Genomic DNA, 27,769 nt, shown 5'->3' with positions numbered 1-27,769 from the left:
CCCCCGGTGCGCCGCAAGGGTGGGGGCCAGTTTTGGGCCCCTGGGGGCCGTTTTTGTTACAGGGCGTTTTTGCAGCATAGCTGCAAAAGCGGCCCTGTAACAAAATCGGCCGAAAACCGGCCCGACAAAGAGCTCGGTCACATCCCCAGGGGGCCAGCCGAGCACTTTGCCAGGAGCTGGTTTTAGTTCTCAGTCCGGCCCTGATGAGGTGCCTGCCTGGGCTCTGCGACACCCCCTAATCGCCGACTGGATTGGGTGGGGGGGAGAGTATTGAGTTGAGGAGCCACTGGCCCCGGGAAGGAGAAATGCCCCTTGGGGCAAGGGACGTTATATCGGCCTTGGTACCCCCCGGGGCCCTGCGCCCCATCGTACTTGGTGGTGCTTCATCGCTGCCCTCTCCTCCCCGGACAGTCGGGAAAGTGGGGGGGGGGGGCAGATAGCTTCCTCTGGCAACTCTGCCGGCACTGAGGCCTAGATAGGCCTGTGAATCCTGCCTTGTTGTGCCACAACAATATATCTTTCCACGCTGCTGGAGCCCTAGGCCGGAGACAGGCCTGAACATTTTCTGCCCCGTCACCTCTAGCTTTGTGGGTTCGGGAGCCTTCCTGCGTTTTAGGCGGTGCTCTTGGAGCGCGGCCTGCGCGTTCGGTTGGGCCTGGAGTGACGAAAGGCCCGGACCACGTGCGGGCGGGTGCGACACGCTTGTTACTGGCAAGGGGTGGAAAATAAATGCTCCCTACTGTTGAATCTGACCCCCGACAGTGACTATACAACATCCATGTCCCGCCTCAAATTTCCTATGACTGGGCTACTCATGAGGCCGGTCTAAGAATCGCCACTTGAGCTGTCTGCCCTGACCTAGGCCTGGGCCTACTACATCAACTCACACTAGTGCTGCCCTCCACGGCCTTCACCTGCTGTGGAGGGGGGGACAAAACACCTGCAAGCTGCAAATCTGTGTACCCTGGCCTGAGCCTGGAGTGACGAGGGACTTGGGCCCCTGCTGTGCTTGGCGTTCGTGCCCAGACCTGGAGTGAAGAAGGGTCCGGGCACCCCCTCTCCCTACCTCCTGGGGTTCCCTGTTACCATCGAAGCACTGCGTGGCCTGACCACCTAATCTGTTGGTGCTAACTAGCGGACCGACTCTTGTTCTCTCCGTGAGGCCACCGGACCTGCACAGCAATTGTAAAGCCTCCCCCCTTAAGTCTTAGTGAACGGCTGCTTGGCGCTTCACTGGGCTTTGACAGGACTTGATTCTGCCTGGTGGTACTCTCGTCTGCAACCCCTACCCGTGAGCTTTACTACCGCGAGGGCGGAGGAGCCTCCTGCCTGGCCACAAGTGAACAGTCATACGGGCTGCCACCCCCTCCACCAAAGCTATGACCAAACCCAGAACAGGGAAATCCGCGGCACAATTAACATCCAAAGACACGTCGGTGACGGACTTGTGGAATAAACACACCCCGGCGCCCTCACAGGAGAATACCGCGAAGGCCACCAAGCTGGAGGCGGCCGAACATAACCCTATCACGCAGGCGTTTATGTCCAATTTCCTCCAAGAAATAAAATTTGAGATTTCCTCTCTCAAGCTGGAGGTCAAAACCTGCCTTACAGACATTTACCGCGATGTCACTAAACTTGGCACTAGAGTGGACGACCTGGAACGCACCCTCGATTTGTGCATGGAAGACCAGGAGGAGCTCTGGCGCCAGGTCTCAGCACTTGAAGAGCAACACAGAGCTTCAAATTAAACAGGAGGACTTAGAAAATAGAAACCGCCAGAATAACCTCTGCATCCAGGGGTTGCTGCGGGGAGCGGAAGGCAGGACATAATTACCTCATCCAAGCAGTCAGGGGGGATGATGACTCTTCTCCAAATTTGGACCGCGTGCACCGGGTCACCCCCCTCCCCCACGTGGAAACAACAAACTGGCTCCTGACATCCTGACAAGGGTTCATTTCTTTACGGAGAAGCAGGCAATCCTCCGAGCATCTCGAGCAGCTGGGAACGAGGTATACGAAGGGCACAGCATTCAAATTTGTCGGGATATATCCCCCCTCACCCTGCGCCACCGTAGGGATTTCAAGCCAGTAACTGATAAACTGAAATACTCCAATGTTAAATACCAGTGGGGCCACCCTTTCGCTCTGATTTTCCCCTTGGAAAGGAAACGTAGATCCTTGAGATCCGTTAAGGAGGCCCTTCAATTGCTTTGCATTTCACCTGGCTCTTGGCCCTCCTCCCTCACACCTGCCGACTCGGACACCCGGTTTTCCCACCGCCCAGAATGGTCGAAGGTGCAGTCCCCCGTACTAGATCCTCTAAAGCAAACGCATCCGCCCTCCAAGTCAGACAAGAAATGATCCACCACTTAAAAGCAATGGAGGCCTCACAATCCTCAACAGGGGGAGGTCCTCGGTCGGGCCCCCCTCCCTTACTGGCTCAGGTGCCAAGGACTGATTCACTGTTATATGTATTTTCATTGAATTAGGAGGGAAATTCCCTCTTTACCCTGCTGACGTAGACCTGTTCTTTTCCGCGGCTACTTGCTCTAGCGAGCAATGTCAAGATACCCTGTTTAACTACGATGTATGTTGAAAGGGGGGGTTTGACCCATGAACGTCATTGGGACCTGGGTAATTAATGCAATGAGAGAGAGGGGCCCCAGTAAGTACACACAAAATTATTAGTACAATAACAATCTGAATATATACACACATAAGTCAATTCGCTAACATTGTTTTTATTACAATGAAGCTGAGCCAAAATTATTAGGTAACAATTAATGTACAAAATGAATAAATTCTTTAGATATCCGTGCCCTGGGGAGGGGAAAGGGAAGTGTGCAGTGAGTGAGGTGAGTATAGGCAGGGTTAGGTGACATAAACACAGGGGCCAAAAGAGCCACACACTATTATATATAACAATATTTCAATTTTTTAATTTTTTAGAAATAAATGACCGTTGGTTCTATTGTAACCTAGAAAAAACCAGACTTCATAAGTGTACCAAATAACACAATGTCAACATGATGTTGGAAAACAGGAAAATAGTCGACGTTTCGACCCCTTTTAAAAAAAAAGGAGCAGGCTTGAATAGATCCCTTGCAGTGGGGTCTTCTTTAGGACAGAAGACAGGGACACAGACCAAGATGATTGTTTTCAATAGGTGGAGAAAGAACTACCCTCTTATGGTGTAGAGTCTGGACAATACAATAAACCTCTAGAAGCAGGATGGTGGCAGTGCCTACGTTGTTAAAGTGGCATCGAAGAAACGTATCAAAAGTAATTTAGCAAGTTCAATCCCAAATGTAGTCAGGGTTCAAATATGTTGTGCTCCTACAGTTACCTATACATTCATGCTTCCCTTTACTCTGTTTTGAAACTTTCAGTTCACGACCCTTTTTCTCACCTCAGGCGCTTAACTCCATACCGCGTTGAGGGACCCTGGCAACACCCATGAGAAGGCCCCTGTACCTTCACACTGTTAGTAAAGTGAACCGGCCACTGGAGGACAGACGCTGACTACCAAGTGCAATTCCATGACCCACCCTGCCATTTACTTAGTCCCCAAGAGGAGTGACTCCCTCAGAGCCGCCCTGGTTCCCACCATTGGGCCGATCCTGGACTGGAAGGATCCCTTTGGCCCAGTTGGCCTTTTTGTAGTTTGGTATTCTCTTTTCTCTCTGACTGCCTCTTTACTATACTTTCTTCTTTCCTCCTTTTCTCCACCTGGGCTCCCGGGGAGAGGGTCCACGCTCACCACGACAACTCAGCTCCTTGGCCAGAACTTATGAGAACCAATGAGGAAGTCCGACTTCTTCCTTGTTGGGGCAGGCTCATACACTTCCACTACGTCCCGTTACAACTATTGCTTATACTTAGGACCCAGAGTCTAGCGGGAGAGAGGAGTGCTGATCTACATCCCTGCCACCGCGTGTCCTCATCCATAACGACCAATGGCTCATCTTAAATGTCTCTCTCTGAATGTTAAAGGCCTAAACACCCCCAAACAAGAGGAGGCACATCTGGCGCTACCTACTATTACAAGACCCAGACCTTATCTTTCTCCAAGAAACCAATCTCTTGCGCACTGATACTTTATGCATGTCTCACCCTAAATTTCCTATACAATCCTGGGCCTCTGGACATACTAAGACAGCGGGGGTAGCCGTTCTTTTTAAAGCAGGTCTTCGCGTACAGATCACACACACCATAAGGGATAAGGAAGGTCGGTTCCTCAAGCTGGCGATCTTACTGCAGGGTAAGCCACTTAACTTGCTTAACATATACGCGCCGAATCAAGCACAAGATGCTTTTCTCCGTGACCAATTTCGGAACCTACTCTCTCAGGAACCTAACCCCATCATTCTTGGAGGCGATTTTAATTTGGTATGGGACCCCAGTCGAGACAACACCACTTCTTCTTTCCAGGGAGCAGGGGCTATGTCTGCAGTGCTCAAATGCGACTTAGACGCTCTAGGCCTCATAGATGCCTGCCGGGAGCCAGGGGCACAGGATTATACCTTCTATTCCCATGCCCACTGCTTTTATTCCAGTATTGATTATTTCTTTTTATCCTAATCGCTCATTCGCACCTTGGACTCTGTGATGATTTCAGACATATCTATCTCAGACCACTTGGAATTCACCCTGTCCGGTGTGGGTAGACACCCGAGCTCCATCCCTCGGTGGTGCCTTCCCCCGCACGTCCTCCACGACCAAGGTGACGTGGCTGAATTACAACAGGCCATACAATCATATTTCACCTCCCGGAAATTCACAAACACATTCTGTGGGATCAGCGGTACCATTACTTTCAACTCTATAGCCCGCAGGCTGTAATCCCGCTTAGTAGAAGATAACCTTATCCGCAACATTAAATCTTTGGAGCAGCAAGGCCATAGGGTGCCCTCTCTTTCAACACGTAAGAGGCTTGCCTTGCTCCGGGGCCATCTCAAAGCTCTTCGCGTGAATAAAGCGGAGCACTCCCTCTTGGCGCTAAAACAAAGACTTTATGGAGGGGGTAACAGGGTGGGTTCTCTGCTGGCGTGTCGCCTTCGCCTTCAGGTAGCCCGTGGCCACATCCCTAAGATTGCCTTGCCTGGAGGGGGATGGGCCATTTCAGAACGAGATAAACAGCTGGAATTTCACACGTTCTTTTCCAATCTGTATAACTAGGGAGATACCTGTGTGGATCAGATAGACCCCTTTCTGGCAACCTGTCCGTGGCCGCCATTAATTCCCTTTCATAAGCAGCAGCTGGAGGAACCCATCACAGCAATCAATCAATCAATCAATCAAAGCATTTATATAGCGCACTACTCACCCGGGGGTCTCAAGGCGCTGGGGGCAGGGGGGGTCCGCTACTGCTCGAACAGCCAGGTCTTGAGCTGCTTCCTGAAGGCGAGGTGGTCCTGGGTCAGGCGGAGGTGGGTCGGGAGGGAGTTCCAGGTCTTGGCGGCGAGGTACGAGAAGGACCTTCCCCCTGTGGTGGCTCTTCGGATGCGGGGGACGGTGGCGAGGGCGTGGCCGGTCGATCGAAGCTGGCGTTTGGGAGCGTAGAAGTTGAGGCGGTTGTTGAGGTATCCTGGGCCTTCGTTGTGTAGGGCTTTGTGTGCATGGGTGAGGAGGCGGAAGGTGATTCTCTTGTTGACCGGGAGCCAGTGCAGGTCTCTCAGATGTCTGGAGATGTGGTTGCGACGGGGGATGTCCAGGATGAGTCGGGCTGAGGCGTTCTGTATTCGCTGGAGTCTCTTCTGGAGTTTGGCGTAGAGGGCGTTGCTGTAGTCCAGACGGCTGGTGACGAGGGCCTGGGTGACCGTCTTCCTTGTCTCGGTGGGGATCCACCGGAAGATCTTACGTAGCATGCGCAGGATGTTGAAGCACGACGAGGAGACGGCGTTGACTTGTCCGGTCATGGAGAGGGAGGAGTCCAGGATGAAGCCCAGGTTGCGTGCGTGGTCTGTTGGTTTGGGTGCGTTGCCTAGGGCGGAGGGCCACCAGGAGTCGTCCCAGGCGGAGGGTGAAGATCCCAGGATGAGGACTTCCGTCTTGTCCGAGTTCAGTTTCAGGCGGCTGTTCTTCATCCATTCGGCTAGCTCTTTCATCCCTTCGTGAAGGTTGGCTCTGGCGGTGGCGGGGTAGTTGGTGAGGGAGAGGATCAGCTGGGTGTCGTCGGCGTAGGAGATGATGTTGAGGTTGTGCTGGCGTGCGATGGCTGCGAGGGGGCTCATGTAGACGTTGAAGAGGGTTGGGCTGAGCGAGGAGCCTTGAGGGACGCCGCATATGACTTCGGTGGCTTCTGATCTGAACGGGGGGAGGCGGACTCTCTGTGTCCTTCCGGCGAGGAAGGAGATGATCCACTCCAGTGCCTTCTCCTGGATTCCGACGTTGCTGAGGCGCTGCACTAGGGTGCGGTGGCAGACAGTGTCGAAGGCCGCGGAGAGGTCTAGGAGGATGAGGGCCGCTGTTTCTCCGTTGTCGAGCAGGGCTCGGATGTCGTCGGTCACTGCGATCAGGGCGGTCTCGGTCCTGTGGTTGGCCCGGAAGCCAGACTGCGAGGGGTCGAGGGATCCGTTCGTCTCGAGGAAGGCGGCCAGCTGCTTGTTGACGGTCTTCTCGATGACTTTTGCTGGAAACGGGAGCAGCGAGATGGGGCGGTAATTCTTGAGGTCGGTGGGGTCGGCTGATGGCTTCTTTAGTAGAGTGCTGAGTTCGGCGTGCTTCCAGCTCTCCGGGAAGGTGGCGGTGTTGAAGGAGATGTTGATGATGTCCCGTAGGTGGGGTGCGATGACAGCGTCGGCCTTGTTGAAGATGTGGTGAGGGCAGGGGTCGGTCGGAGATCCGGAGTGGATGGAGTTCATCGTGCGGACGGTCTCTTCGGTGCTGACCGGGGTCCAGGCGTGGAGGGTGGTGGTGGGGGGCGGTGGTTCGGTCGTGGCGTGCGTCGGTTGAGTGCAGAAGCTGTTGTGTATGTCCGCGATCTTGTTGTGGAAGTAGGAGGCGAAGGAGTTGCAGAGGTCTTGCGAACCGAACCTCAGAAAGCATTGAAGAGCATGCCAGTGGGATAATCCCCAGGCCCGATGACCTAACGCTGGCATTTTATCGCCTCTTTCTTCCGGAGCTCCAGGCCCCTTTGCTGCGCCTCTTTAATTCCTTTGCAGAGTCCGGGTCTGTAACTCCGACGATGGCCAAGGCTGAGATTGCCCATGTCCCCAAACCAGGTAAGGACCCTACCACATGTGCCTCATATAGGCCTATTTCTCTATTGAATGTAGATACCAAGCTGTACACCAAAATCCTCGCCCGCCGCGTTGCTCCCCATCTCCCAGGCTTAATCGAGCCCGACCAGGTAGGCTGCATACAGGAGAGCCAGGGAGCTGACAATATTCGCCGAATAGCTCATCTAGAACAAAAGGCTCAACACCACAATATACTTGACTTCCTCCTCTCCCTTGATGCTGAGAAGGCCTTTGACCGGGTTGACTGGTCTTTTCTCCTGGTGGTCTCCAGCATATAGGTCTTTGGCCGGTTATGATTGCGCAAATTATGGCCCCATACGTGGCGCCATCAGCACGCATTCGTGTTAATGTTCTCCTTACCCCATCCTTCTCCATTCGCAGGGGCACGCATCATGGATGCCCGCTCTCACCTCTACTTTTTGCTCTTGTTGTGGAACCCCTGGCAATCGCCATCCGGCAAATGGAGAACATCCAGGGCATTCGAATGGCGGGACAGAACATAAGATCGCCCAACCTCACCCTGCTCCCCCCAACAATTGGACGAGTTGAGGGATGTTAATCCCTTCCAATGGGCCCCACTTTCAATCCGCTATCTCAGTATTAATGTTACGGCTAATCTAGACACATGGACACAGGCGATCTGGTCGGCCTGCAGAGCTTCAATACGTGCTGAATTGCATCACTGGAAATCGCTCCCCATCTCTTGGCTGGACCGCCTTAATGCAGTCAAAGTGACAATCTTACCAAAAGTCGTGTATCTTTTTCAGGTGCTCCCTACACCGATCCCCCATAGGGATATTCTAGGCCTCCAGCGGGAGATTACTGCCTTCATTTGGGGAGGAGGTAGACCACGCTTCTGTGCGAGGGTTCTAATGCTGCCGCTAGACCGGGAGGATTGGCCTGCCCTGACTTGCTTGTCTGTTACTGGGCGTCACACCTACGCTACATATCGGAATAGGTGGTTCGCGAAAGCGAAAAACACTGGTTCCATATGGATAGGGCCGTGGCCTGCCTCCATTGTGGGTCTTGGCCTGGTTACAGAGAAGCGCTCAGCATCATAGTGCCTATATCGCCATTCCAACAAAGATGGTTTTGGAAATTTGGGAGAGAGTGTGGGTGCCTTGCGGCCTCACTGCATTTCCCGCTCCCAATACACCATTAAGCCGGAATTTCCGCCGGCCTTGCACCCAGCATCCTTTCCGGCGTTGACAGCCGGTGAGTGCCATATCATAAAATAACTGTATGAGAAAGGAAGTTTTAAACCATTTGACAGGTGCAGGAAAGATTTTAATCTCCCCAAAACCACGCGTCTAGAATACTTCCAAATTCAACACTTGCTTCGTGCCCCCTCACACACAGAAGGCGCCACAGGCCAGCTTATGCCGTTCGAGTCCCTGGTCCGCTCCTTTGATCGAACCTGTGGGCTGATTTCCCGGATATATAAGGTACTCCAACATTCACACGCAGTGCCCCCACATACCTACCAATGCCAGTGGCAGCTAGACTTCGAGAGTGATGTTCTCCCTGACCAATGGGAGCAGCTACGGCGAGACATCCCGTGCATTTTTAGATGCATAACGCAGCAAGAATCAGCATATAAAATCATGTCTCATTGGTATTACACTCCCTTTAGACTCCACAGGATGTTCCCGGGTTTTTCCCCTCTCTGCTGGTGCTGTCAGGAGGCCCAAGTCTCCTTCCTACACATATGGTGGACATGCCCTCTCATTCTTCCTTTCTGGCGGAAGATTCTGGGTCATATTAAGGTGGTGGTCGGATTCCCCCTACCCAGCGACCCAGGGGTAATCATTCTAGGGCTCCATCCAGCATCTCTTAAAGCAATGACTCACATGGACTGGCGCTTGATTTTCCACATGCTCACTGCTGCCAACCAGGTCATTGCACTCCATTGGAAGAAAGCTTGCACTCCTCCGTTATTGGTTTTGTTTACACGTCTCTGGCATGTCATGGCTATGGAACTTCTTTCCCACAGATTGGCACACACTGATGCTAAATTTGAACGCACCTGGCAGCCCTTGATCTCACATCTCTCTAGGTTGGAACACGCTCGATCTGTCCCTCCTCGCTTGAGAGCCCTTCAACTTTTGCTGATCCTATACTCCCAAGGGGGAAACCTATGAAGATGACACAAGCAGAAAGAGGAGGGAGTTCGTACCCCTCTTGTCATTCATTACGATACGGCCACAGAGTCCTCACGTAAGGCCCTCACGAACTCCCTGTGGTCCAAGGAGCTGACACACTATGCTCTCTCCCCTTCTCTTCTCTTCTCTTCACTCTCCCTTCTCTTCTTCCCTCCACCTGACTTCTGATTGGGAAGGTGTTACTTCCTCTGCTCTTCTCTTTTTCTTTTCTTTGTTCTCTGCAGGCCAGCAGTTCTGAGGCTTCCCGTGTCACTTAGTTGCATGCGCCACAGACACCATTATGCGCCGATGGTTTTAGACAGGGCAATTCTAGCCGGCATATGCTACCTCTAGGCGAATCTCAAGCGAGGAACTGCACAGTACCCAGGCTCCCAGATCTACGTGCAACCGGAGTGAGCTCTTCGGGAACATTGAATAGCGTTCTACAAGATGCCTTGCTACGCCTCACATGCGTGCCTCCCTAAGACCTGTTGAGTAATGTACCTGTTCCCATCCTGCACACCTTGCTATCCAAGATTTCCCTGGCTCTGATACAGTGGCCACCCGGCTAGTCCAGCTGCAGACATCTGCATGATGCATTCTACCTGATCCTTGCTCCTGTTATGGCACAGATTAATCACTTCCAGCCCAACTTCTATTAGGATATATACGCCTGTTCTCTGGCAATGCATCCCACTGGCCCTGTATAACGATGACCTTTGTAGCTTGCATTTTCTGAGCCATCGAATGTATGCAGCTGAAAACATGAATTGAAGAAGATTTTATTTTTAATATGTGGACTTTATTTCTGAGCAAAGCATCAGTCATGTGTTCATTTTCCACAGTCCACCATGGAGCATTTATGTATACATTGTAAATAAATTTTGTGCAAAAAGGAAAAAATAGAAATCTGCTCACTCTGTAATGCCTTAGTTATAATGCTTATAATGCCTGCTGTCTGGTAACTGCTATGTTGAATTTTCTTGTTGTGTAGAAATTCAAGAAAAGAGATTTAAACATAAAATGGAGAAAACATATACTGAAAACTGGAAACGTATTACATCAAGTGTATTAAATGAGCAAGAGGAGTAACTGCTTCTGGTTACAATTAGTACTCAGTGTTTTCCTCATTAAGTGGGTTCCTACATTACACATTTAGGTGAAAGAAAATTAGAAAAGTTAATACAAAATAAATACAATACAAATTCTAGGGATTCTAGACTGCCATACTTACCCCTTTACAAATGAACTTAATGTCCCATCAGACCTTAGTGGTAAGTTCTTGGCGCTGTCTACTACGATATGAAGTTCTCCAACAGAAGTTGATGATTTTCGTTCTGTCCCTAGAAATGTATATTTTATACATAGTCTTTTAAACATTTTGGGTAAAGGCAAACAAAACCTAACAATAAAAGCTGTTTGTTAACTTGAGTATTTCAGGGGAGAAGTAAATGTGATGGGCACGAGCAGCGTCACAATTTTCTAGATATTAACAAACATTTTCAATGGCTTTGAAACCTCTGATTTAATGCTGTTAAATTTCACAAGAATTAAGAGTAAAAGAAACAAAAAGTAAAAACGCCACTGTCTAAAGGTGACATGTATGTGTCTGCAAAACAATAAGTAAAAAATGCCTCACAACAAAAATGAATGATAAAGAAACATTGAATGAAAGCAAAAATTGGCCTGTCAACCCTGACACAGAAGACTACCTTTAGGTGGCTGTCAGTGTTCACATGCTCTCAAGCGAACTGCCATCACTCACAGTGAAGAAAACCAACGACTAAAGCAGGCTAGCCCACTGACCTTTGCTTGATGCTGTGGTGGGGAGGAGCAAAATGTGAACGATACCTGAACAGACCAATGGATGAAGAGGGTTGCCCGGAAACACCTATATATATGGTCTATACTTAATAAACTGAGACTATTTTCTATCTCAGCATTTTGGGGCTAAAGTGACGATTAAGGCACTAGACTGCATATTATCAAGGGATTTATCTCCGCTTTTGTGGCTTTAAAAGCCAAGAAAGCGGAGATAAAATTATCTCCCTATTACCTAGCTGTCGCTAACACCAGTTAGCGACAGCTAGTAGGAGATAGCGACCATCTTGGGCCCCGCTTTGCATGTCAGAGAAATTTATCACTAATGACATGCACAGTGGGCGTGCCAAGATGTTAGCGACTGGAAACAGTCGCTAACATCGCTATCTCCTATTACCAACTTTTGGAGATATTCGCGCTAAGCGCGAATATCTCCAAAAGCTAACCCCTGCCCTGAGCAGTTCTTAGCTATGTTATCCAATGGGAGGTGGATAACATGGCTAAGAGCATTTGCTCGGTAATGCATGAATATCGCTGACTTTTCAGCGATATTCATGCATTTCGGCCGATTTTTATCGCTTAGGAGATAAACCTTGATAATATCAAGGCTCCAAAGCGATAGAAATCGTCGCTACACGGCGATAAAATAATAGCCGCTAAGCCAACATAGCGATAATTATCGCTAGTTGTTGGTAATATGCCCCTAGGAGTCTTGCAATTGAACAAACTCAGTAAGAAAACTGCACATGTTCTTAACCAAGGAGGGGCGTCTTGGATCATTTTAAGTAGGCGTCTGCTAATGAAACACTGAGGAAATGCACTGAATCCATTGAATTCTGATAGAAGCTTTCGATAAACTATAGAGTTGTTACATAATGTGCAAGCTTTTCTGAAGTAAATTAGGACAAATATAGCTAATTCAGATGGCATTGTTTTATGCTATGTACTATGGAAATACATGTCTACTGGTTTTTACCATACTTTTGATGTAAAAAATATGAATACTGGTGCCTGGCAGTCATGCAGGCTCTCCCAAATTACAATCAACCCGATGTAACTCTGGCATGGCATTGTTGCAGGAATTTTGCTCAGTCACAGAACTGTGCACAGAGACTCAGGACCTCAGTGAATTAGGGTGTACCAAAAACTCACCTTAGTACCCAACATCCCCTACCAGACTAGCATCAGTGTCTCATTAGCTCTTCGTCCTATAGCAAAGTCACCAATGATTAGACAACCCAGAACATGTGACTTAGGATAACTCAGGTAAGGTGGGAAACATGAGCACTCTTTCGTTATACTCTCATACCAGTCCAGAACACGGAGTAAAGGGAGAGACGAGCAAGTTTAAAATGTTTATTTTAACGCCGTGATCTCAGGTGCAGCATCTTAGCTAATACAAGCAGACATATGATAAGAAATAAGATTGTCAGCATAGTTACTATTCCATAAAATACAAAGGGAGAAAGCATGTTATAATGCTAAATGGAAACCTCCCTTGCTAGTAGGTTATTTTATAACTAAAGAAGGTTTCTTAGGCTTGCATAGGCGACCCCATGCCTCAGAGATTAGCAGGAGTGAATCACATCGAGTTTTGCACAAGCTCTCAGCATACAAATTTTCTCCAAGTGTGTTCAATCATACCTACACAGTGTATTATTAAAGGCGCCAGTATCTGAGCTGTCCACAGCTCAGATATATATGTTATGTCTAGAACATGCGCTGATCAGTTCGAACAACAGCAACAGTGTTGATAACCTTGAAGGCCTCGGCACTCACTATTCAGACTAAGCTTACGAAGCAAGTCTAGCAATGTAGAAAAGCAAGTTATTCTCATGTGAAGCAAAACACTCAGCCTAACGCGAAACAATATCTAACGTGTGTGCCATGTGCAAAAGAAAGCAAAAGGTAAAATGACGTTTAAACTTCTAATAAGCTCATGCTAACTTAACACTGTATGAATGCAAGGCTCAGCCCCACTACACCCTCCCTTGATCGGAGCACGGATAAAAAATGTGGGCAAAGCAGGAACACAGAGTTCAAGTTCGAGAGATAGAATCAAGTTCAAATTTGCCATAATGGAAAAACGGGAGCAAACTCCGAATTTTGAAAAAAAATCCAAATTAGTAATTACATTTGGGTAGAGTAAAGCCAATAGGCCCAAAAAAAAAAATAGTAAAAAATTGCATGTCCAACACGTGACTCCAGTTGTGAATAAGAGAGAGCAGGAAATGCACCTCATTCCAATAGTGTGTATGCACAGTACGTTGCAACAATCTCCAACAGGAAGTCATTGTTCGCATCTGAGAACATTTCAGCCATCCAATTTAGTAACGGGAATGAACATACATGTTCCTCAAGAACCGGAGCCTCTAGTACCATCAGAGGACAACTCGGATTTACTTCAATATAACTGCGTGCCAAGAATTCATGCGCCGCTGCAAAAATATTCCAACGTCCAAGGACTACATGCATCGCCGCAAAGGACATAATTCCGCCGCCAGAACAAAGCAATTCATGAGCAACTAAGGGGCTCATCATTTGATCATAATCTGCGTTGAGAGACACCGTACTGCAGAGACACAAATCTGGAGCCCATTCGAAATCGCAGCTCAGGCAATGAAAGACAGGCTGGACGCATGTGAAAAAGGAAAATCGAAACGATAATCCATAAACTGCACTCAATGTAGCAAGAGGCAGCGCTCTATAGAAATTAAGCATTCGGTTGTGGAGCAGCAACAGCCGGGGCTGTTGCTGCTCTCAGAAGCACTCCGGCAACCAGAGCGAGCATCAACGGAAATCCACCAAAAAGGCTGGAGGAAATGTAATAGAAAAATGCCGGGAACACACCGAATATAGTTTGGAAAGAAGTCACAAGGCCACTACTAACAACTTTAAAAAAGTGAGCCAGCCCTGTTGTTGAGGAGGCATTAAAGATAGTGTGAATTAACTCCCCGAAATGCAGGGGCAGATCGGTATTTAATAAGGCATGCACTTCTGTGCAGGTGTTAGTCACGTGAAGGACAAATGTTTCACGGGCAGAAGTAAGGGCGACTTCTTTCTGGGACAAAATAGCTCTTATTTGACTCATCTTGTTGAACTCTGCTTTCAAGGTCGGAATCGACGGCCAGATGGAAACATTCAGCTTCCCATGTGGAGCAGGAACATTACGTTTTTACAACAAACTACACGTTGGGAGACCGTAGCGATGTAAGGAATTCCTGCCAGCATTGCACAATAATCTTCATTATTTAAAAGTAAATAACTACCGTTTGCTAGTAATGTGAATGTGGGTGTGATAGTAAATGTCGGTGTACCTTTTAAGACACAGGCCAAATTAGGCGCATTCTGATTACACGAACCATGCAATTGGATATTCCTACCCACTAACAAGTGATCAGGTGTTGTTGTGCAATCTTCACCATTCAAATAAACCTCTTTTCCCTCCCTCAGGCACCTATAGGTAAATGGCAGTGACCAAGCTTCATGGAGATAAGCGGTACCCAGAGGGTCAAACCTGCCTATAGCATAGCACTTCATGCAAGCCTTGAATTTGAACAGAGGGAAAGGTAACGTTATTAGCCCATGTACGAGCCACACAGCAGAATTGTTTGTCTCGGCCACAGAAAACGGCAAAGGTTCTAACTTTTCAATATGTAACATAGAAAAAGTTGCATCTTTCATAGACATAAATTGCTGTTTGTCAGTTAAATTAAAAGGGGCAAATAATGAGGACGTGTTCATGTAATCCCAAGGCACTTTCCCAGCCTTCAACGTTTGTAAAGTCCATGCAAACGGCATAATGGAACGCAATTGACTTGCCCATGGTACAAAACAGAGACATCTTGCACAATATCAACAACAGACGAAACAATATTATCTAATGTGTAAATGCGGGAAGAGAGCGTGTTAATGCTGTTATCTACGACTGCTAGCACTTTTTCTAAATTAGCTTGATCTATAGCTCTTAAGCGGGAAGCAGCCTCAATTTGGGACAGTTTCCAAACTTCGTTGTAAATAGCATATATCCACCGTTTGGATCTGCCAGAAGCAGGGCCCTTGACAAAATCATTCAGATCAACATCGTCAGTCAATTTAGACAAATGAAGCTTAACTGACACTAAAGTGGAGTGTTTGAGCCAATTCTGACACAGTTTGCCTACGGAATAGGTAGTTACAGAATGGTCACTCTCAAAACGGGAATCCACCCTAACCTGTGTGTAGCCAGGGGCTAAACCCAGAAAACGATGTTGGCAAGAATCTGCACTTCTGTGCCAAAACAGCCAACCCTTAGGATCCAAACTGGATATGTTAAAAGTAGAATTCAGCAACAGGGTCTGTAATTCTCTGATAGTAATACTGGTATTATTATCCCAACCAGGATATTCTTCCAATTCTGGAAATGAAGGAGCATTTAATTTTTTAGTTGTAGTCAATCCAAAGCAGGTGGCTTGTGAAATTGTTAAATTCAAAAACAACATATGTTTCGGGATGAGACATGCATGATGCAAAGCCTCTGTGCCTTGCACTTGCCAACTTTTAGAACCCCAAACAGATTTAAGATCAATAGTATCTTTACACAGTTCATAGCCCCCAATAGCCAATTGGTCAAGAAAGGACTTGGAATATAATAATTTTGTGGGGGTCAGTCTAACTTTGGAAGAGGACTTTTCGGTCATCTTAAAATAAAATGCATTAGGATTTGACTGATTACAATCAGTAAACTAAGTGAATCTCTTTAGAAGAGAATTTGAGCTGCCTTCCACAGGAGCAGGGCAATGTTCCCATTGTGTATAATTAACCATATTCCTCCTTGTGTTAGCCTTATGCAGGTAGTGATTGCCATAGTGTTGATAACAAAACAAGTCACCATAATTAGCTGAATCTAAATATAAATCTTCAGCATCAAAAGCACCATAATACTTCAAATCTGAATACAAAGCCTCTACGGCTTGAACATCCCAATCATCAGAGCGTATATTTTGTTTAACCACATCCCCCATAGAAACTCTTAGTACGTTTGGGATGTTTATAACCTCTGTGGGACCATGTATTTGAAATTTAACAGCATCCCATACAATCTCATCTAAAATGGGCCATGCCATAATGTTTACAAAACTCAGGTCCCTCTTCAATCTGTGTGATGAGGAATGGGGTGCCAATGTTCCATTAATATGTCGAATAGCTGTCCTCTCTTCAACGTAGTGTCCATTAACAAGACAGAAAAAATACACCACAAATCCAATCAACATAAACAAAAAAATTGAAAAAAGCACCAACCAAATGTAAGTCCAAGGGGAATCAAAAAATGTTTTTTAAACCATGTTGCAAAAACAGAAAGTCTTGAAGGGGACTACGATGTGGTAGAGTTAGTGTCAAATGAAAATCTGGACTCAGTGGCCAAACAGGTTTGTAAATCGGGCATGGACAAGTCTGTGGGGTAAGTATATTCAGTCTCATCAAGATGAGCATCAGGTGGGGTACTCAGCAGGGACTAGAAACTGCAGGCATATTGAAGGCAACATCAGGCCTGTTGTTAGGAGCTGGAGCCAAAACAGAATTTCTCAGTATCGATGAACAGGAGACCGCAGGTGTCATACTAAGAAGAATTGGCCACTCTGTGTAATTTGACATTGTCAATGGAGATGAAGCCTTTTTTCCTTTCGACCTGGAAGTGGAGGTAAAATGACTGTTCTTGTGCCCTGCACGCCAAGTACAGGAACTGGAGCTCGATATGAGGGACCAAATTCTTTCTTATTCTCGATCTTCTCTCAGACCAGTTCTCCACCTCGGGGTAGCCAGCCAACTACCGGAATCTGCAACGCAGGTTCAGATGTGGAGGGCAAGTGTTCCTTTGCAAGACTGTCTCTTGTCGCTTGTAGATTCTGTAAAACATTACAATGTTCATTTACGTCAAAGGGAGCAGCAGGCGCCGCCTGGTCTAGACCTTCAAGGTCGGGACAAACATTTTGATACCAAAGAGCATCTCATATGAGGTCCGCCCACCCGGAGACCTTCTAGGGAGATTATTAAGTGCACGCTGTACACTATTGAGATGGGCCAGCCAGTGCCTATAACCCTAGCTGTCAATGAATGCTTTAAGTCACGGTTCATGCGCTCCACAACACTATTACCCTCAGGTCGGTATGGAGACGAAAATTTGACTTGGACCCCCAATGAACTCATGGCATCCTTGTACGCCTTAGAGGCGAACGCTGAACCCTGGTCCGAATGGAATGTGCCACAAGCAAAAATTCCCACAAAGACACGCAAATCTCTTATTACAGTTCGTGAATCAGCTCTTCGGTGGGGCCACACCCATACAAAGCACGTGCAAGAATCAACTGCAACTAAGATGTACTTATACGCAGTATCAGAGGAAAAAGGACCGCAGTGATTCAAATAAACACAACCAAGTGGTTTATTGGAAATGTACAACTGTGTTTGAGGCGGACGCGCAGCAGAACAGGCTTGATCTGCTGACAAATGTTACATTGAAGGACATAATCATGTGTCTGTTTATATAGTCTCCGCCACCAAAAGCGAAGTTGCAGCTGAGATACAGAAGCCGAAACGCCCGCATGTGCGGACGCAACACCCTCGTGGGCAGTTGTAATTAGCGCTGACCTGCGGTCCATGTTGGGAATCAATCTATCACCAACGTCTAGTATTTTCACATAAGGAACTTTATCAGGACTTAAATGATAAGAATACTTTCAAGGAAATCCAGGAGGATATTTACTTCCCTTCTCAGTAGCGGCAATTGCTGCCAAGATGTCATCATCAATCTTACTTTTGGAACGCGTAACTGCTGCAACCAAATATGTCAAAACTGCTGTCTTCGTGGCCTCATCGGCCAAACTATTGCCAAAAGCGTGAACTCCCACACGCTGATGACCAAAAGTATGAATTAAATACACGAGTGGCAGTTGCTCTTTAAGTTCAGCCACTCGAACCCAGATCATTTTGTGTTTTATTGTGCTACCTTTGGAGTCACAATAGTCGTTCTGAGTCCAAAAGAACAGATTGTCATTGTAAGACTGGACACAGTAGTAGGAGTCACTCACAATAAGAGTAGTCACACCAGGGTCTGCCTACTCCAATGCAACCATCAGAGCACGGAGCTCCGCTAACTGGGTGGTACAGTCCCCTAATGTCTGTGTATGCACGACATCAGACTTGAATTCTCCATCCACCATGGTACCAACCACAATAGCACAAGCTGAGATGTATGCGTGCTTAGACCAATGCGCAACTTGCGCAGAACCGTCAGTGTAAATTATACAATGGAAATCCTCCAAAGGGCGCATAGTCAAAGGAGCAGGATGACCAAATTCATACTGCAAATACTCCTGCGACCGTAAGGAGGCATAAAAAATGAACGTGACATCCGGAGACGTCAATGATGTTGCCCATTGTATCCACCGTGGGTGCAAAGCTTTGGAATTAGATACACTGGCTTTCGTCACTGCCTCCAAGGCAGGATATGGGGTAACAACCAACATGCGTTTTCCCTGCGACAGTGCGCGCTCCTTCAGAATCGCCATTTGCACTGCTGTCAAAACTTTTTCCACAGTGGAAAACCGCATTTCAGCCGAAGTGTACAAGTGTGACTTGTAAGCGATAGGTACTGTGTCACCTTCGGTAAAAGTAAGGTACGTGAAACCCACCGCCCCAGGGTCGATTCTTATCACCAGGTTGGTGTGGTTATCATGAGTCAGTAAGAATTTAGATTCCAGAAGATCAGCCTGCAAAGATTGCAAAATGGCTTAATGTTCAGGCAGCAATCACGATTTGGTAAAAGTTGGTTGTATCAAAGCATATAATGGCTTGATACGCTGGGCATATTCGGGAATGTAAGTACACCCAAAAATGTAAAAATCCCAGCAAGGATTGCAATTTTTTCAGTGTTGTAGGAGCGCGCAGTTGTGCGCATTTCTCCAAGAAGTGAGGAGCCAATCCTCGACCTTCATTGTTGAGCTCATGGCCCAGGAACAACACTGAGTACTCTGCAATGTGAGATTTAGCAAAGTAACATTTGTAACCGAAGTCCGCAAAATTGCAAATTATGCGGTCAACGCGGCACAGATACACCCATATCTCGTCGTCTGAGATAAATGTCATCCACATACGAACACGCATCCGGGTCGATTCTCTAAACTATATGGGCAGCAAACACACCTGGACTATTCTTATAGACCATTGCCAAACGTTTGATTTTTTTCTGTGTGCCACCACTGGTGAAAGCGGTCCATTGACTACTTAAATCGGAAAGATTGTGGGGAAAAAAAACATTCGATATGTCAAGTGTGGTTTTAAACCGTTAACGCACAAGACCATCCACTAGGGCAGAGATGTGGGTATTCTGTACTGCACAGGTATGGCAAAGCGAGTTTAAATGCCGGTAGTCCAATACCAAACGGTAAGAACCATCAGGCTTGGTCACAGTAAAAAGAGGGTTATTCATCGGAGACACACAACTTTCAATCACACCTTGATATTGCAATTGTTCAAGGATTTCTGCGACTGAAGCTTTCGCTTCACGCCGCATGGGATATTGAGGTTGAGGCTGTGGCATAGACCGAAAGGGAATCTCATGTTGGGGGAGAATTTATCCCAACCACAGTGAGTACGGTACGAAGCAAAATTCAGCGCATGCTCCTTTGACACTGTGTGCGCGAAACTAGGGAGGATTACCTCCTCCCCTCTCTGAGCTGATAGAACAAAAGGTGGGGGCCAGTCAGCCTCCGCTAACAAAATGTCATACGTAGTTGTAAGATTTTCCCAAAATACCCCTTTTATGGTACATTCTATGTTACCTTCAATTAAAAGGCCGATTTCAAATAACCTATCAGGGAGAGCTACTCTAGTATCAGCTGTCTCAACAACAACAAATTTGTCAGTCACTGTCACCTTCAGTAGTGGAAACAGGGCCTCTCGCACTATGGTAATCTCCGCCGCGCTGTCCAACAGCTTCAGTGCCCACGTCTGATTCCGAAGCTGCGTTCTCACTATCTGTGGCATATCTTGCTGTTAAAGCGGCAACTTTCTTTTTCTGAAACTGGGGTCTTTTCTCTGAGAAATCGTCCTGCTTGCCTTTTCCGTCTTTCGGGCGGGGCTGGTCGCGACTCTGCTGGCCACCCCTTCCTCTGCCGCCTCCTCCACCACCGGACGATGAGGCCGATGTGTCCTGTAAAGAATGAGCAGAACGTTGTTCAGGAACCTGAAATCAATCAGGTGACTTAATCGTAGCGCGGTCGCGCAAGTCATAAAAGCGCTCAGTAGACGCAGGCACAGATGATGCGGAACGGAACTCCTGTTTCTGTTGTTGTTTTCCATGTTTTTTGTTTTTGTTCCAATTTTGCTTTGGAGCTTTGGGCTGATCGTCTTTTTCAGACTTCGATCCCTGAGTTAGTTTTTTATCTTTAGCAGAAAAAGGCTTGACACCTAAACTATTACGGCCCATGGTCCTATAAGCCGTGGTAATAATTCTCGGTAACTGACAGGGTTTATCGGCATCGGGGACTTCGCGTAAGGCATTAGACACTTGGAAGTTCACCACATCTACCTTTATATTAGAAAGGACAAGATCGGAAACCACATCAAAGGAGCCAACGAGTCTCATTCCCAATTCAACCGTAGCCTCAGGTCCGTGTTCATCTTGAACGCGTTTAATGACCGTCGGCAGGACAGCCATCGACGGACTGCCGAAGCACCTCATGTACACTGCCGCAAAGATTCTACCTCATGACTCGCAGTCACCGGCTTCCAGTACCAAGTCCTTGGGCAAACAAATTTTAAGAATCCTGTGTTTTTCTACAGGACTCAAATTAGGAAAAACTGCTTCCAGCTGGTCAAATTTCTCAGCAAGCCAGAAAGTCATATCATCATTATCCTGGGGACGCTTGCCCATAATGGCATTAACCATGATGGGACTAAGATTCACCCCGCTCAGTCCAGCTGGGAGCGCCGCAACACCAGGGACCCCGCCCTGGAAATTGCGGGTAATATATTGAACCAAGGCCCTAATAACTCCAATCGTGGAGTTGTATAGGGGCCTCAAGTCAGCAAATGGGGACTACCCCCGCACGAGGAGGCGGGGTAAATCCAGCCAAAAAAGGCCAAGAAGCGCCTGGGATGGACAAAGGACGCAATCTAATCGCCGTTAAACTGTGGGAAAGGGCGCCATTAAACCAAACACGATACTGCCATGCAGAAATCGGAATTTCCTGTGTCCTAAAAGGAACATATTACTCGGGCACGACTGTGTGAGTGTAAGTGTGAAACACCTGAGTAGCCGCATCCACAGCTGGAAATGTCACCCATGAGTAGAAAATCTCAAACGGGTAACCTACCTCAGCACTCACCACTAAAATAACCGCCATGCTCTCCAAGCCAACGTTATAAGCCTGCAAATGATTGCGGACCCCAATGCGACTATGCTGCGGTATGTCAAAGTCAGCCATAACGACACAGTTAAGAAAGGTACAATGCAAAACAATGTAGCACAACTGGGTAGTAATTCAAAAGGAAACCGTTTTGAGAGATTCAAGCTTGAAAAGACCTATTTAACTATAGGTAGGTTTCTCCGTCACCACTGTTAACCGGAAACAATAGTGAAGGGGTTAAGGACTGATATAAGCACTACTCAAGCATCATGAAATAAGACCAACAACATATGGGCGCCATGTTGCAGGGATTCTGCTCAGTCACAGAACTGTGCACAGACACTCAGGACCTCAGTGAATTAGGGTGTACCAAAAACTCACCTTAGTACCCAACATCCCCTACCAGACTAGCATCAGTGTCTCATTAGCTCTTCGTCCTATAGCAAAGTCACCAATGATTAGACAACCCAGAACATGGGACTTAGGATAACTCAGGTAAGGTGGGAAACATGAGCACTCTTTCGTTATACTCTCATACCAGTCCAGAACAGGGAGTAAAGGGAGATACGAGCAAGTTTAAAATGTTTTTTGGATCTAGCCCTGATCTCTTGACTGGGTGAGAGTATTCTGCTTAATTCAGAGACTCTGTCCCTCACCAAAATTGGATCTAGCCCTGATCTCTTGACTGGGTGAGAGTATTCTGCTTAATTCAGAGACTCTGTCCCTCACCAAATTGGATCTAGCCCTGATCTCTTGACTGGGTGAGAGTATTCTGCTTAATTCAGAGACTCTGTCCCTCACCAATTGGATCTAGCCCTGATCTCTTGACTGGGTGAGAGTATTCTGCTTAATTCAGAGACTCTGTCCCTCACCAATTGGATCTAGCCCTGATCTCTTGACTGGGTGAGAGTATTCTGCTTAATTCAGAGACTCTGTCCCTCACCAATTGGATCTAGCCCTGATCTCTTGACTGGGTGAGAGTATTCTGCTTAATTCAGAGACTCTGTCCCTCACCATTGGATCTAGCCCTGATCTCTTGACTGGGTGAGAGTATTCTGCTTAATTCAGAGACTCTGTCCCTCACCATTGGATCTAGCCCTGATCTCTTGACTGGGTGAGAGTATTCTGCTTAATTCAGAGACTCTGTCCCTCACCATTGGATCTAGCCCTGATCTCTTGACTGGGTGAGAGTATTCTGCTTAATTCAGAGACTCTGTCCCTCACCCGGAAGCTTGTTTCCTTCCCAGTGTAAGAATTGGCTTTTGTAGTTTGGTTTGCCGGAAGCTTGTTTCCTTCCCAGTGTAAGAATTGGCTTTTGTAGTTTGGTTTGCCGGAAGCTTGTTTCCTTCCCAGTGTAAGAATGGCTTTTGTAGTTTGGTTTGCCGGAAGCTTGTTTCCTTCCCAGTGTAAGAATTGGCTTTTGTAGTTTGGTTTGCCCTACAGGAACAGACTAATTTGCATACAGCCAGGTTCTGAAACTGGGATGGTGCAGTGAGCTAAAAAACGGTGTTGGATCTAGCCCTGATCTCTTGACTGGGTGAGAGTATTCTGCTTAATTCAGAGACTCTGTCCCTCACCACCCCTTGTTGTAAATATGTGATCTCAAGTGCAGCATCTTAGCTAATACAAGCAGACATATGATAAGAAATAAGATTGTCAGCATAGTTAGTATTCCGTAATATACAAAGGGAGAAATCATGTTATAATGCTAAATGGAAACGGGTTAAATATATACCTATATTTCACCCTCCCTTGCTAGTAGGTTATTTTATAACTAAAGAAGGTCTCTTAGGCTTGCATAGGCGACCCCATACCTCAGAGATTAGCAGGATCACATTGAGTTCTGCACAAGCTCTCAGCATACGAATGTTCTCCAAGTTTGTTCAATCATGCCTACACAGTGTATTATTAAAGGCGCCAGTATCTGAGCTGTCCACAGCTGCATATATGTTATGTCTAGAACATGCGCTGATCAGTACGAACAACAGCAACAGTGTTGATAACCTTGAAGGCCTTGGCACTCACTGTTCAGACTAAGATTATGAAGCAAGTCTAGCAATGTAGAAAAACAAGTTATTTTCATGTGAAGCAAAACACTCAGCCTAACGCGAAACAATATCTAACATGTGTGCCGTGTGCAAAAGAAAACAAAAGGTAAAATGGCGTTTAAACTTCTAATAAGCTCATGCTAACTTAACACTGTATGAATGCAAGGCTCAGCCCCACTACAGCATCCTTTGCTCCAGAAATAGGACATCATGGTAATAACCAATTCTTACACCCTCCTTTTGTAAAGCCATTTCACCCATTGCTCATAACTAAGACCAACTATCCTCAAGCACTTTTCTGAAACCTCATAGATATTACTCAAAAATAGTACTGTTTATTTCTCTCTGTGTATCTGACAGCGGATAAGATGTTGAATAAAAACAGTTCAATTTGATCTAGTTGTTTCTTAACCACTTGTGCCAACTATGAATGGGGTGGTAATCCGGCATTATAATGAGTTTTCAGAGTAGGCGCTACTTGCGATGATAGATGTAGGTCCATGTTAACAGCTAAGTTAACTGTATGCTCAGGTTCTTTAGGAATAAGTAACAATATTGATAGTCCATATAGACCTTCTGCCAAAAGTTTCAATTATATAAATACTTCTCTTGGTCCTGTATGTTTGTGATTTCCTTACCCAAGTATTGTCTACATGAAAGTGAAACTATGTCACTACTTAAACCCTTGTTCAGGGCCTCATGCTGCACGTATCTTATTGGTACGTACAATCTTTTATTTTTTTATGCTATAATTGTCCTCCTACTTTTCTGGTTACTTAATGAGTCACTCTAAAATGTCTTTAGAAACCAGTATCTCCCTAGCTGTTTCAGACCAGATTACAAACTTATTTGTAAATTGAATGGGGTGATAGGCAAAGACAGGCATTAAGCAAGACTTTCTTATTTGGATTTCACAATGCACCTGTGTTCTTAAAACTACAATGTATGATATTGCCCCAAACATAGGGGCCCATAAGTATGTCGGGCGGATCGCCACCCATTTCCCCCCCACCATATTAGTATGGCGGGGTGACCGCGTCGGACGGAAAGACCGTCCGCCGCTTCTCCGCCCCGGTCGCCTTGCGGCCGGGGCGGAAAATGTTTAATGTAGACACCGCCAGCCATATTATGATGGGCTTTGGGGAATGCCTTTCCGTGGCGGCAATGCCGCCACGGAAAGGCATGCGGAGACTCCCTGCGGGGGCCCATTGCGAGCCCCCTGGGACTCCGGGGGGTGGGAGATGCACATGGGGGGTACCTACGGTACACCCCCGCATTTCAAAGTTTAACATGGCAGGCACCGCGCGGTGCCTGTCATGTTATGCTTTGAAATGCACAACGTGCATTTTTACCATTGCGTCGGGTGGCGCTTTCAGCACCGCCCGCCACAATGGTTAAAATACAGGATGCGCCCGCCAGTGTGGCGGGCGCATCCTAATGGCCAAGGCGGGACCGCCGCTCCTATGGCGAGCGGTTCCGTTTTGCACGGGTTATGACGGGCGGGCAAAGTCCGCCCGCCATCCTAATGGACCCCTTAGTGATAGGATACATTTCTATTTTACAAGTTCTAGGAGTATTAATATCTAGAGCATGAAACCATCTTCCGTTTGCCTGGCATGCTTCATCATCGGGATTCCTCCTAGTTGGACAAGTTAATGGTACACATCTCAATGGGCTCCTATATGCTAGAACTCTTAATGTACATCTCTTAGGAAACATTTTCCCATAAATTGGGAAGTGATGCTACAAGTAGGTGACCTTCAAAAAATACAGTAAAATGATCTGAAGGTGAACAATTAAACTTTTTATTAATGTTTCCTGCTGTAAAATTAAAATCAGAGGGAGGACACCAAGGGTTTGTATTGTACCTCTTGTCCTATTACGTGGTCAGCATGTTTCTGTTAACATCTTGTGTCCAACAAAGGATCAGTGGCATTCTTTAAGGCCAAATTAGGAGCCCCAAATCAAAAGCCTATCCCCTTTCACTCACGATAATTAGCACTGTGTATGGAGGTGGTTCTACATGCAAAAGAAAAATGTAAAACTTGCAAAACGCTACGCTAAACCGTCCTTTTAATATTCTTTGAGACCAAGAAAAATATACAATACAGCATGTTATTCATATACCTCTCCTCAAATGAAATACTTTTAGACATAGTTTTTCAAAAGAGCCTTCTATGAAAGCATAACAGTGTTCACGCTCATTACAAACATAAAAAAGTTGACCACAAAAAGGAAGATGATGGCAGTGTGTCGGTAAGTCTTAGCCTATATACTCTCTGATAAGGCCTCCTTAAGGAAGAGACATGTGAAGCTTTTTGTGAAGTCCTGTTCAGGGGAAACAATTAGGGACTGGTAATCAGTCTGGTATCTCAATCATTGTTAAACAATAAAAAAAAAACACAAGATAACCCCAGAGAAGGCTCTTACTACTAAGGTGACTGTTCTTCCCAAAATACAAATTGTAGTTCCTCCTCATGTCATACTGGCCCAGAAAAAGTATTTAGAGTTTGATAGAGGACGGTGTTAGAAATAAGTGAAGATCCTTTTCTTGATTAGCCCCAGAAAAAAACACACATTAATCCAACTAAATGCCCAAGTTAATAACTAAGCTGGAAAGGAAAGTGATTGTGTGGTTGCATATGGGTGTATATCTAACTACAATATAGTATTTATATAAAGCACTGCCTTTTTCTGTCCAAAAAGTAATTACAGTGTGCAACCTGGAGAAAAACAACATCCATCCAGCTTCTCATTTAATCATTGCATATTGCATTTTACTGCTGTTAACATCTGATGTTGCATTAGTGTAATGAGTCATCTGCCCTCACAAAGGCCTTGTGCTGCCTTAAGGAAAATATGCTCAGATATGACAACTGGTGCTGTCAGTTTCATTTCAGGGCAATAAACACTCCATAGTGTTCACAGTGTCTCTACTTCTGTGGTGATAGCAACACCCCATATACTACAAGCGAATGTGCATTTCTCAAATAAAGTCTTTCAGCCATTACGGGTTTCTTGCTAGGCTTCAAAATTCCTGCCAAAGCTGCCCACATGACTTGGGGATGGACAGGCACCATATTCATTTTCTTTATCTTTTCTCATACCCTTTGTGACAACATCTGTTCAGAGTTGGCTTCTTCACAATCTAAAATCCACTTCTGCAATCATTCTGAGTGAAGTGGCTTCGAAATCTGTAGCAAATGGAATTTCTGAAAGATTTCACATCTTGAGACCTGAACAAATTAAGCATCTCCTATAGAAGATCCTCCAGTTGTCACTTGGAGGAATTTGTCTGGTAAAGGCAGTGTGCAAAGCTGGAATATCATGCCATAATACCATTCCTAAACACCGTTATTGTCGGTTTGGAATTTGGAAAGCCGACCCAGGCCGTGCAATAGCAGTGTTTTTTACCCCTGGATAGATTTTACACCCAATTTTCCTGAATAACTCAGAGTGAGGAACCAAGATGTGAACTTTTCCCACTTACAAAACAGGCTCTGAGAAATGTATCTTGGATGAACATTCAACAATCCTTCTTTTGTGACAAGGCTATTCTGTTTCATCATCTTGCAGTAACACAGGGGCATATGTAGGTAATTTCCATTTTGCGATTCCCAAATAGCGATTTTTAAGGAATCGCTATTTGAGAATAGCAAAATGGAATGTAGGTAAAAATTTGCAGTTTTTTTGCGAATCTCTAACATTCCTTATTTGCGATTCCCAAATTGCGAATCGCAATTAAGGAATGAGTGTCCCAGTCATTCCTATCGGCCAAAAGGCCCATAGGAATGAATGGGGATACATTCTCAAATTGCGATTTTCTGTGTGAAAATTGCAATTTGAGAATCGCAATTCCAAGGGTACCAGGGTGTCCAAAGGACACCTGTTGCAACCCTGGAATGTGACTGTAAGTACATGTGGCGCACATGTCTGTGCGCCACATGGCACTTTGAATTTTTTTTAAAAATGCATTTTTGAAGGAAATCGCAAAATACCATCTACTTGAAGTAGGTGGTATTTTGAGATTCCTTATGCAAAAATCGCAATTTTTAAAGCACCCCTACATAGCATTTAAGGAATCGCTAAATTGCGATTCCTTAAATGCTATAAGCAAAATAAGGAAT

The 27,769-nt window shown here is 46.3% G+C and overlaps 1 protein-coding gene across 2 annotated transcripts in view; it reads right to left on the bottom strand.

The window, feature by feature from the left end:
- The window catches only part of SYTL3 (synaptotagmin like 3), a 592,394-nt gene that overhangs the window by 85,703 nt on the left and 478,922 nt on the right, over positions 1-27,769 (bottom strand). For both annotated transcript variants that reach the window (XM_078649127.1, XM_078649128.1), the window contains one exon: positions 10,620-10,728. In XM_078649127.1, the coding sequence (XP_078505253.1) occupies positions 10,620-10,728 (109 nt within the window). The remainder of the gene's footprint in view (positions 1-10,619; positions 10,729-27,769) is intronic.

The sequence above is a fragment of the Lissotriton helveticus genome, chromosome 6 (genome assembly GCF_964261635.1).
Source record: "Lissotriton helveticus chromosome 6, aLisHel1.1, whole genome shotgun sequence".
Classification (NCBI taxonomy): Eukaryota; Metazoa; Chordata; class Amphibia; order Caudata; family Salamandridae; genus Lissotriton; species Lissotriton helveticus.
This window is presented reverse-complemented; position numbering and strand designations above follow the sequence as displayed.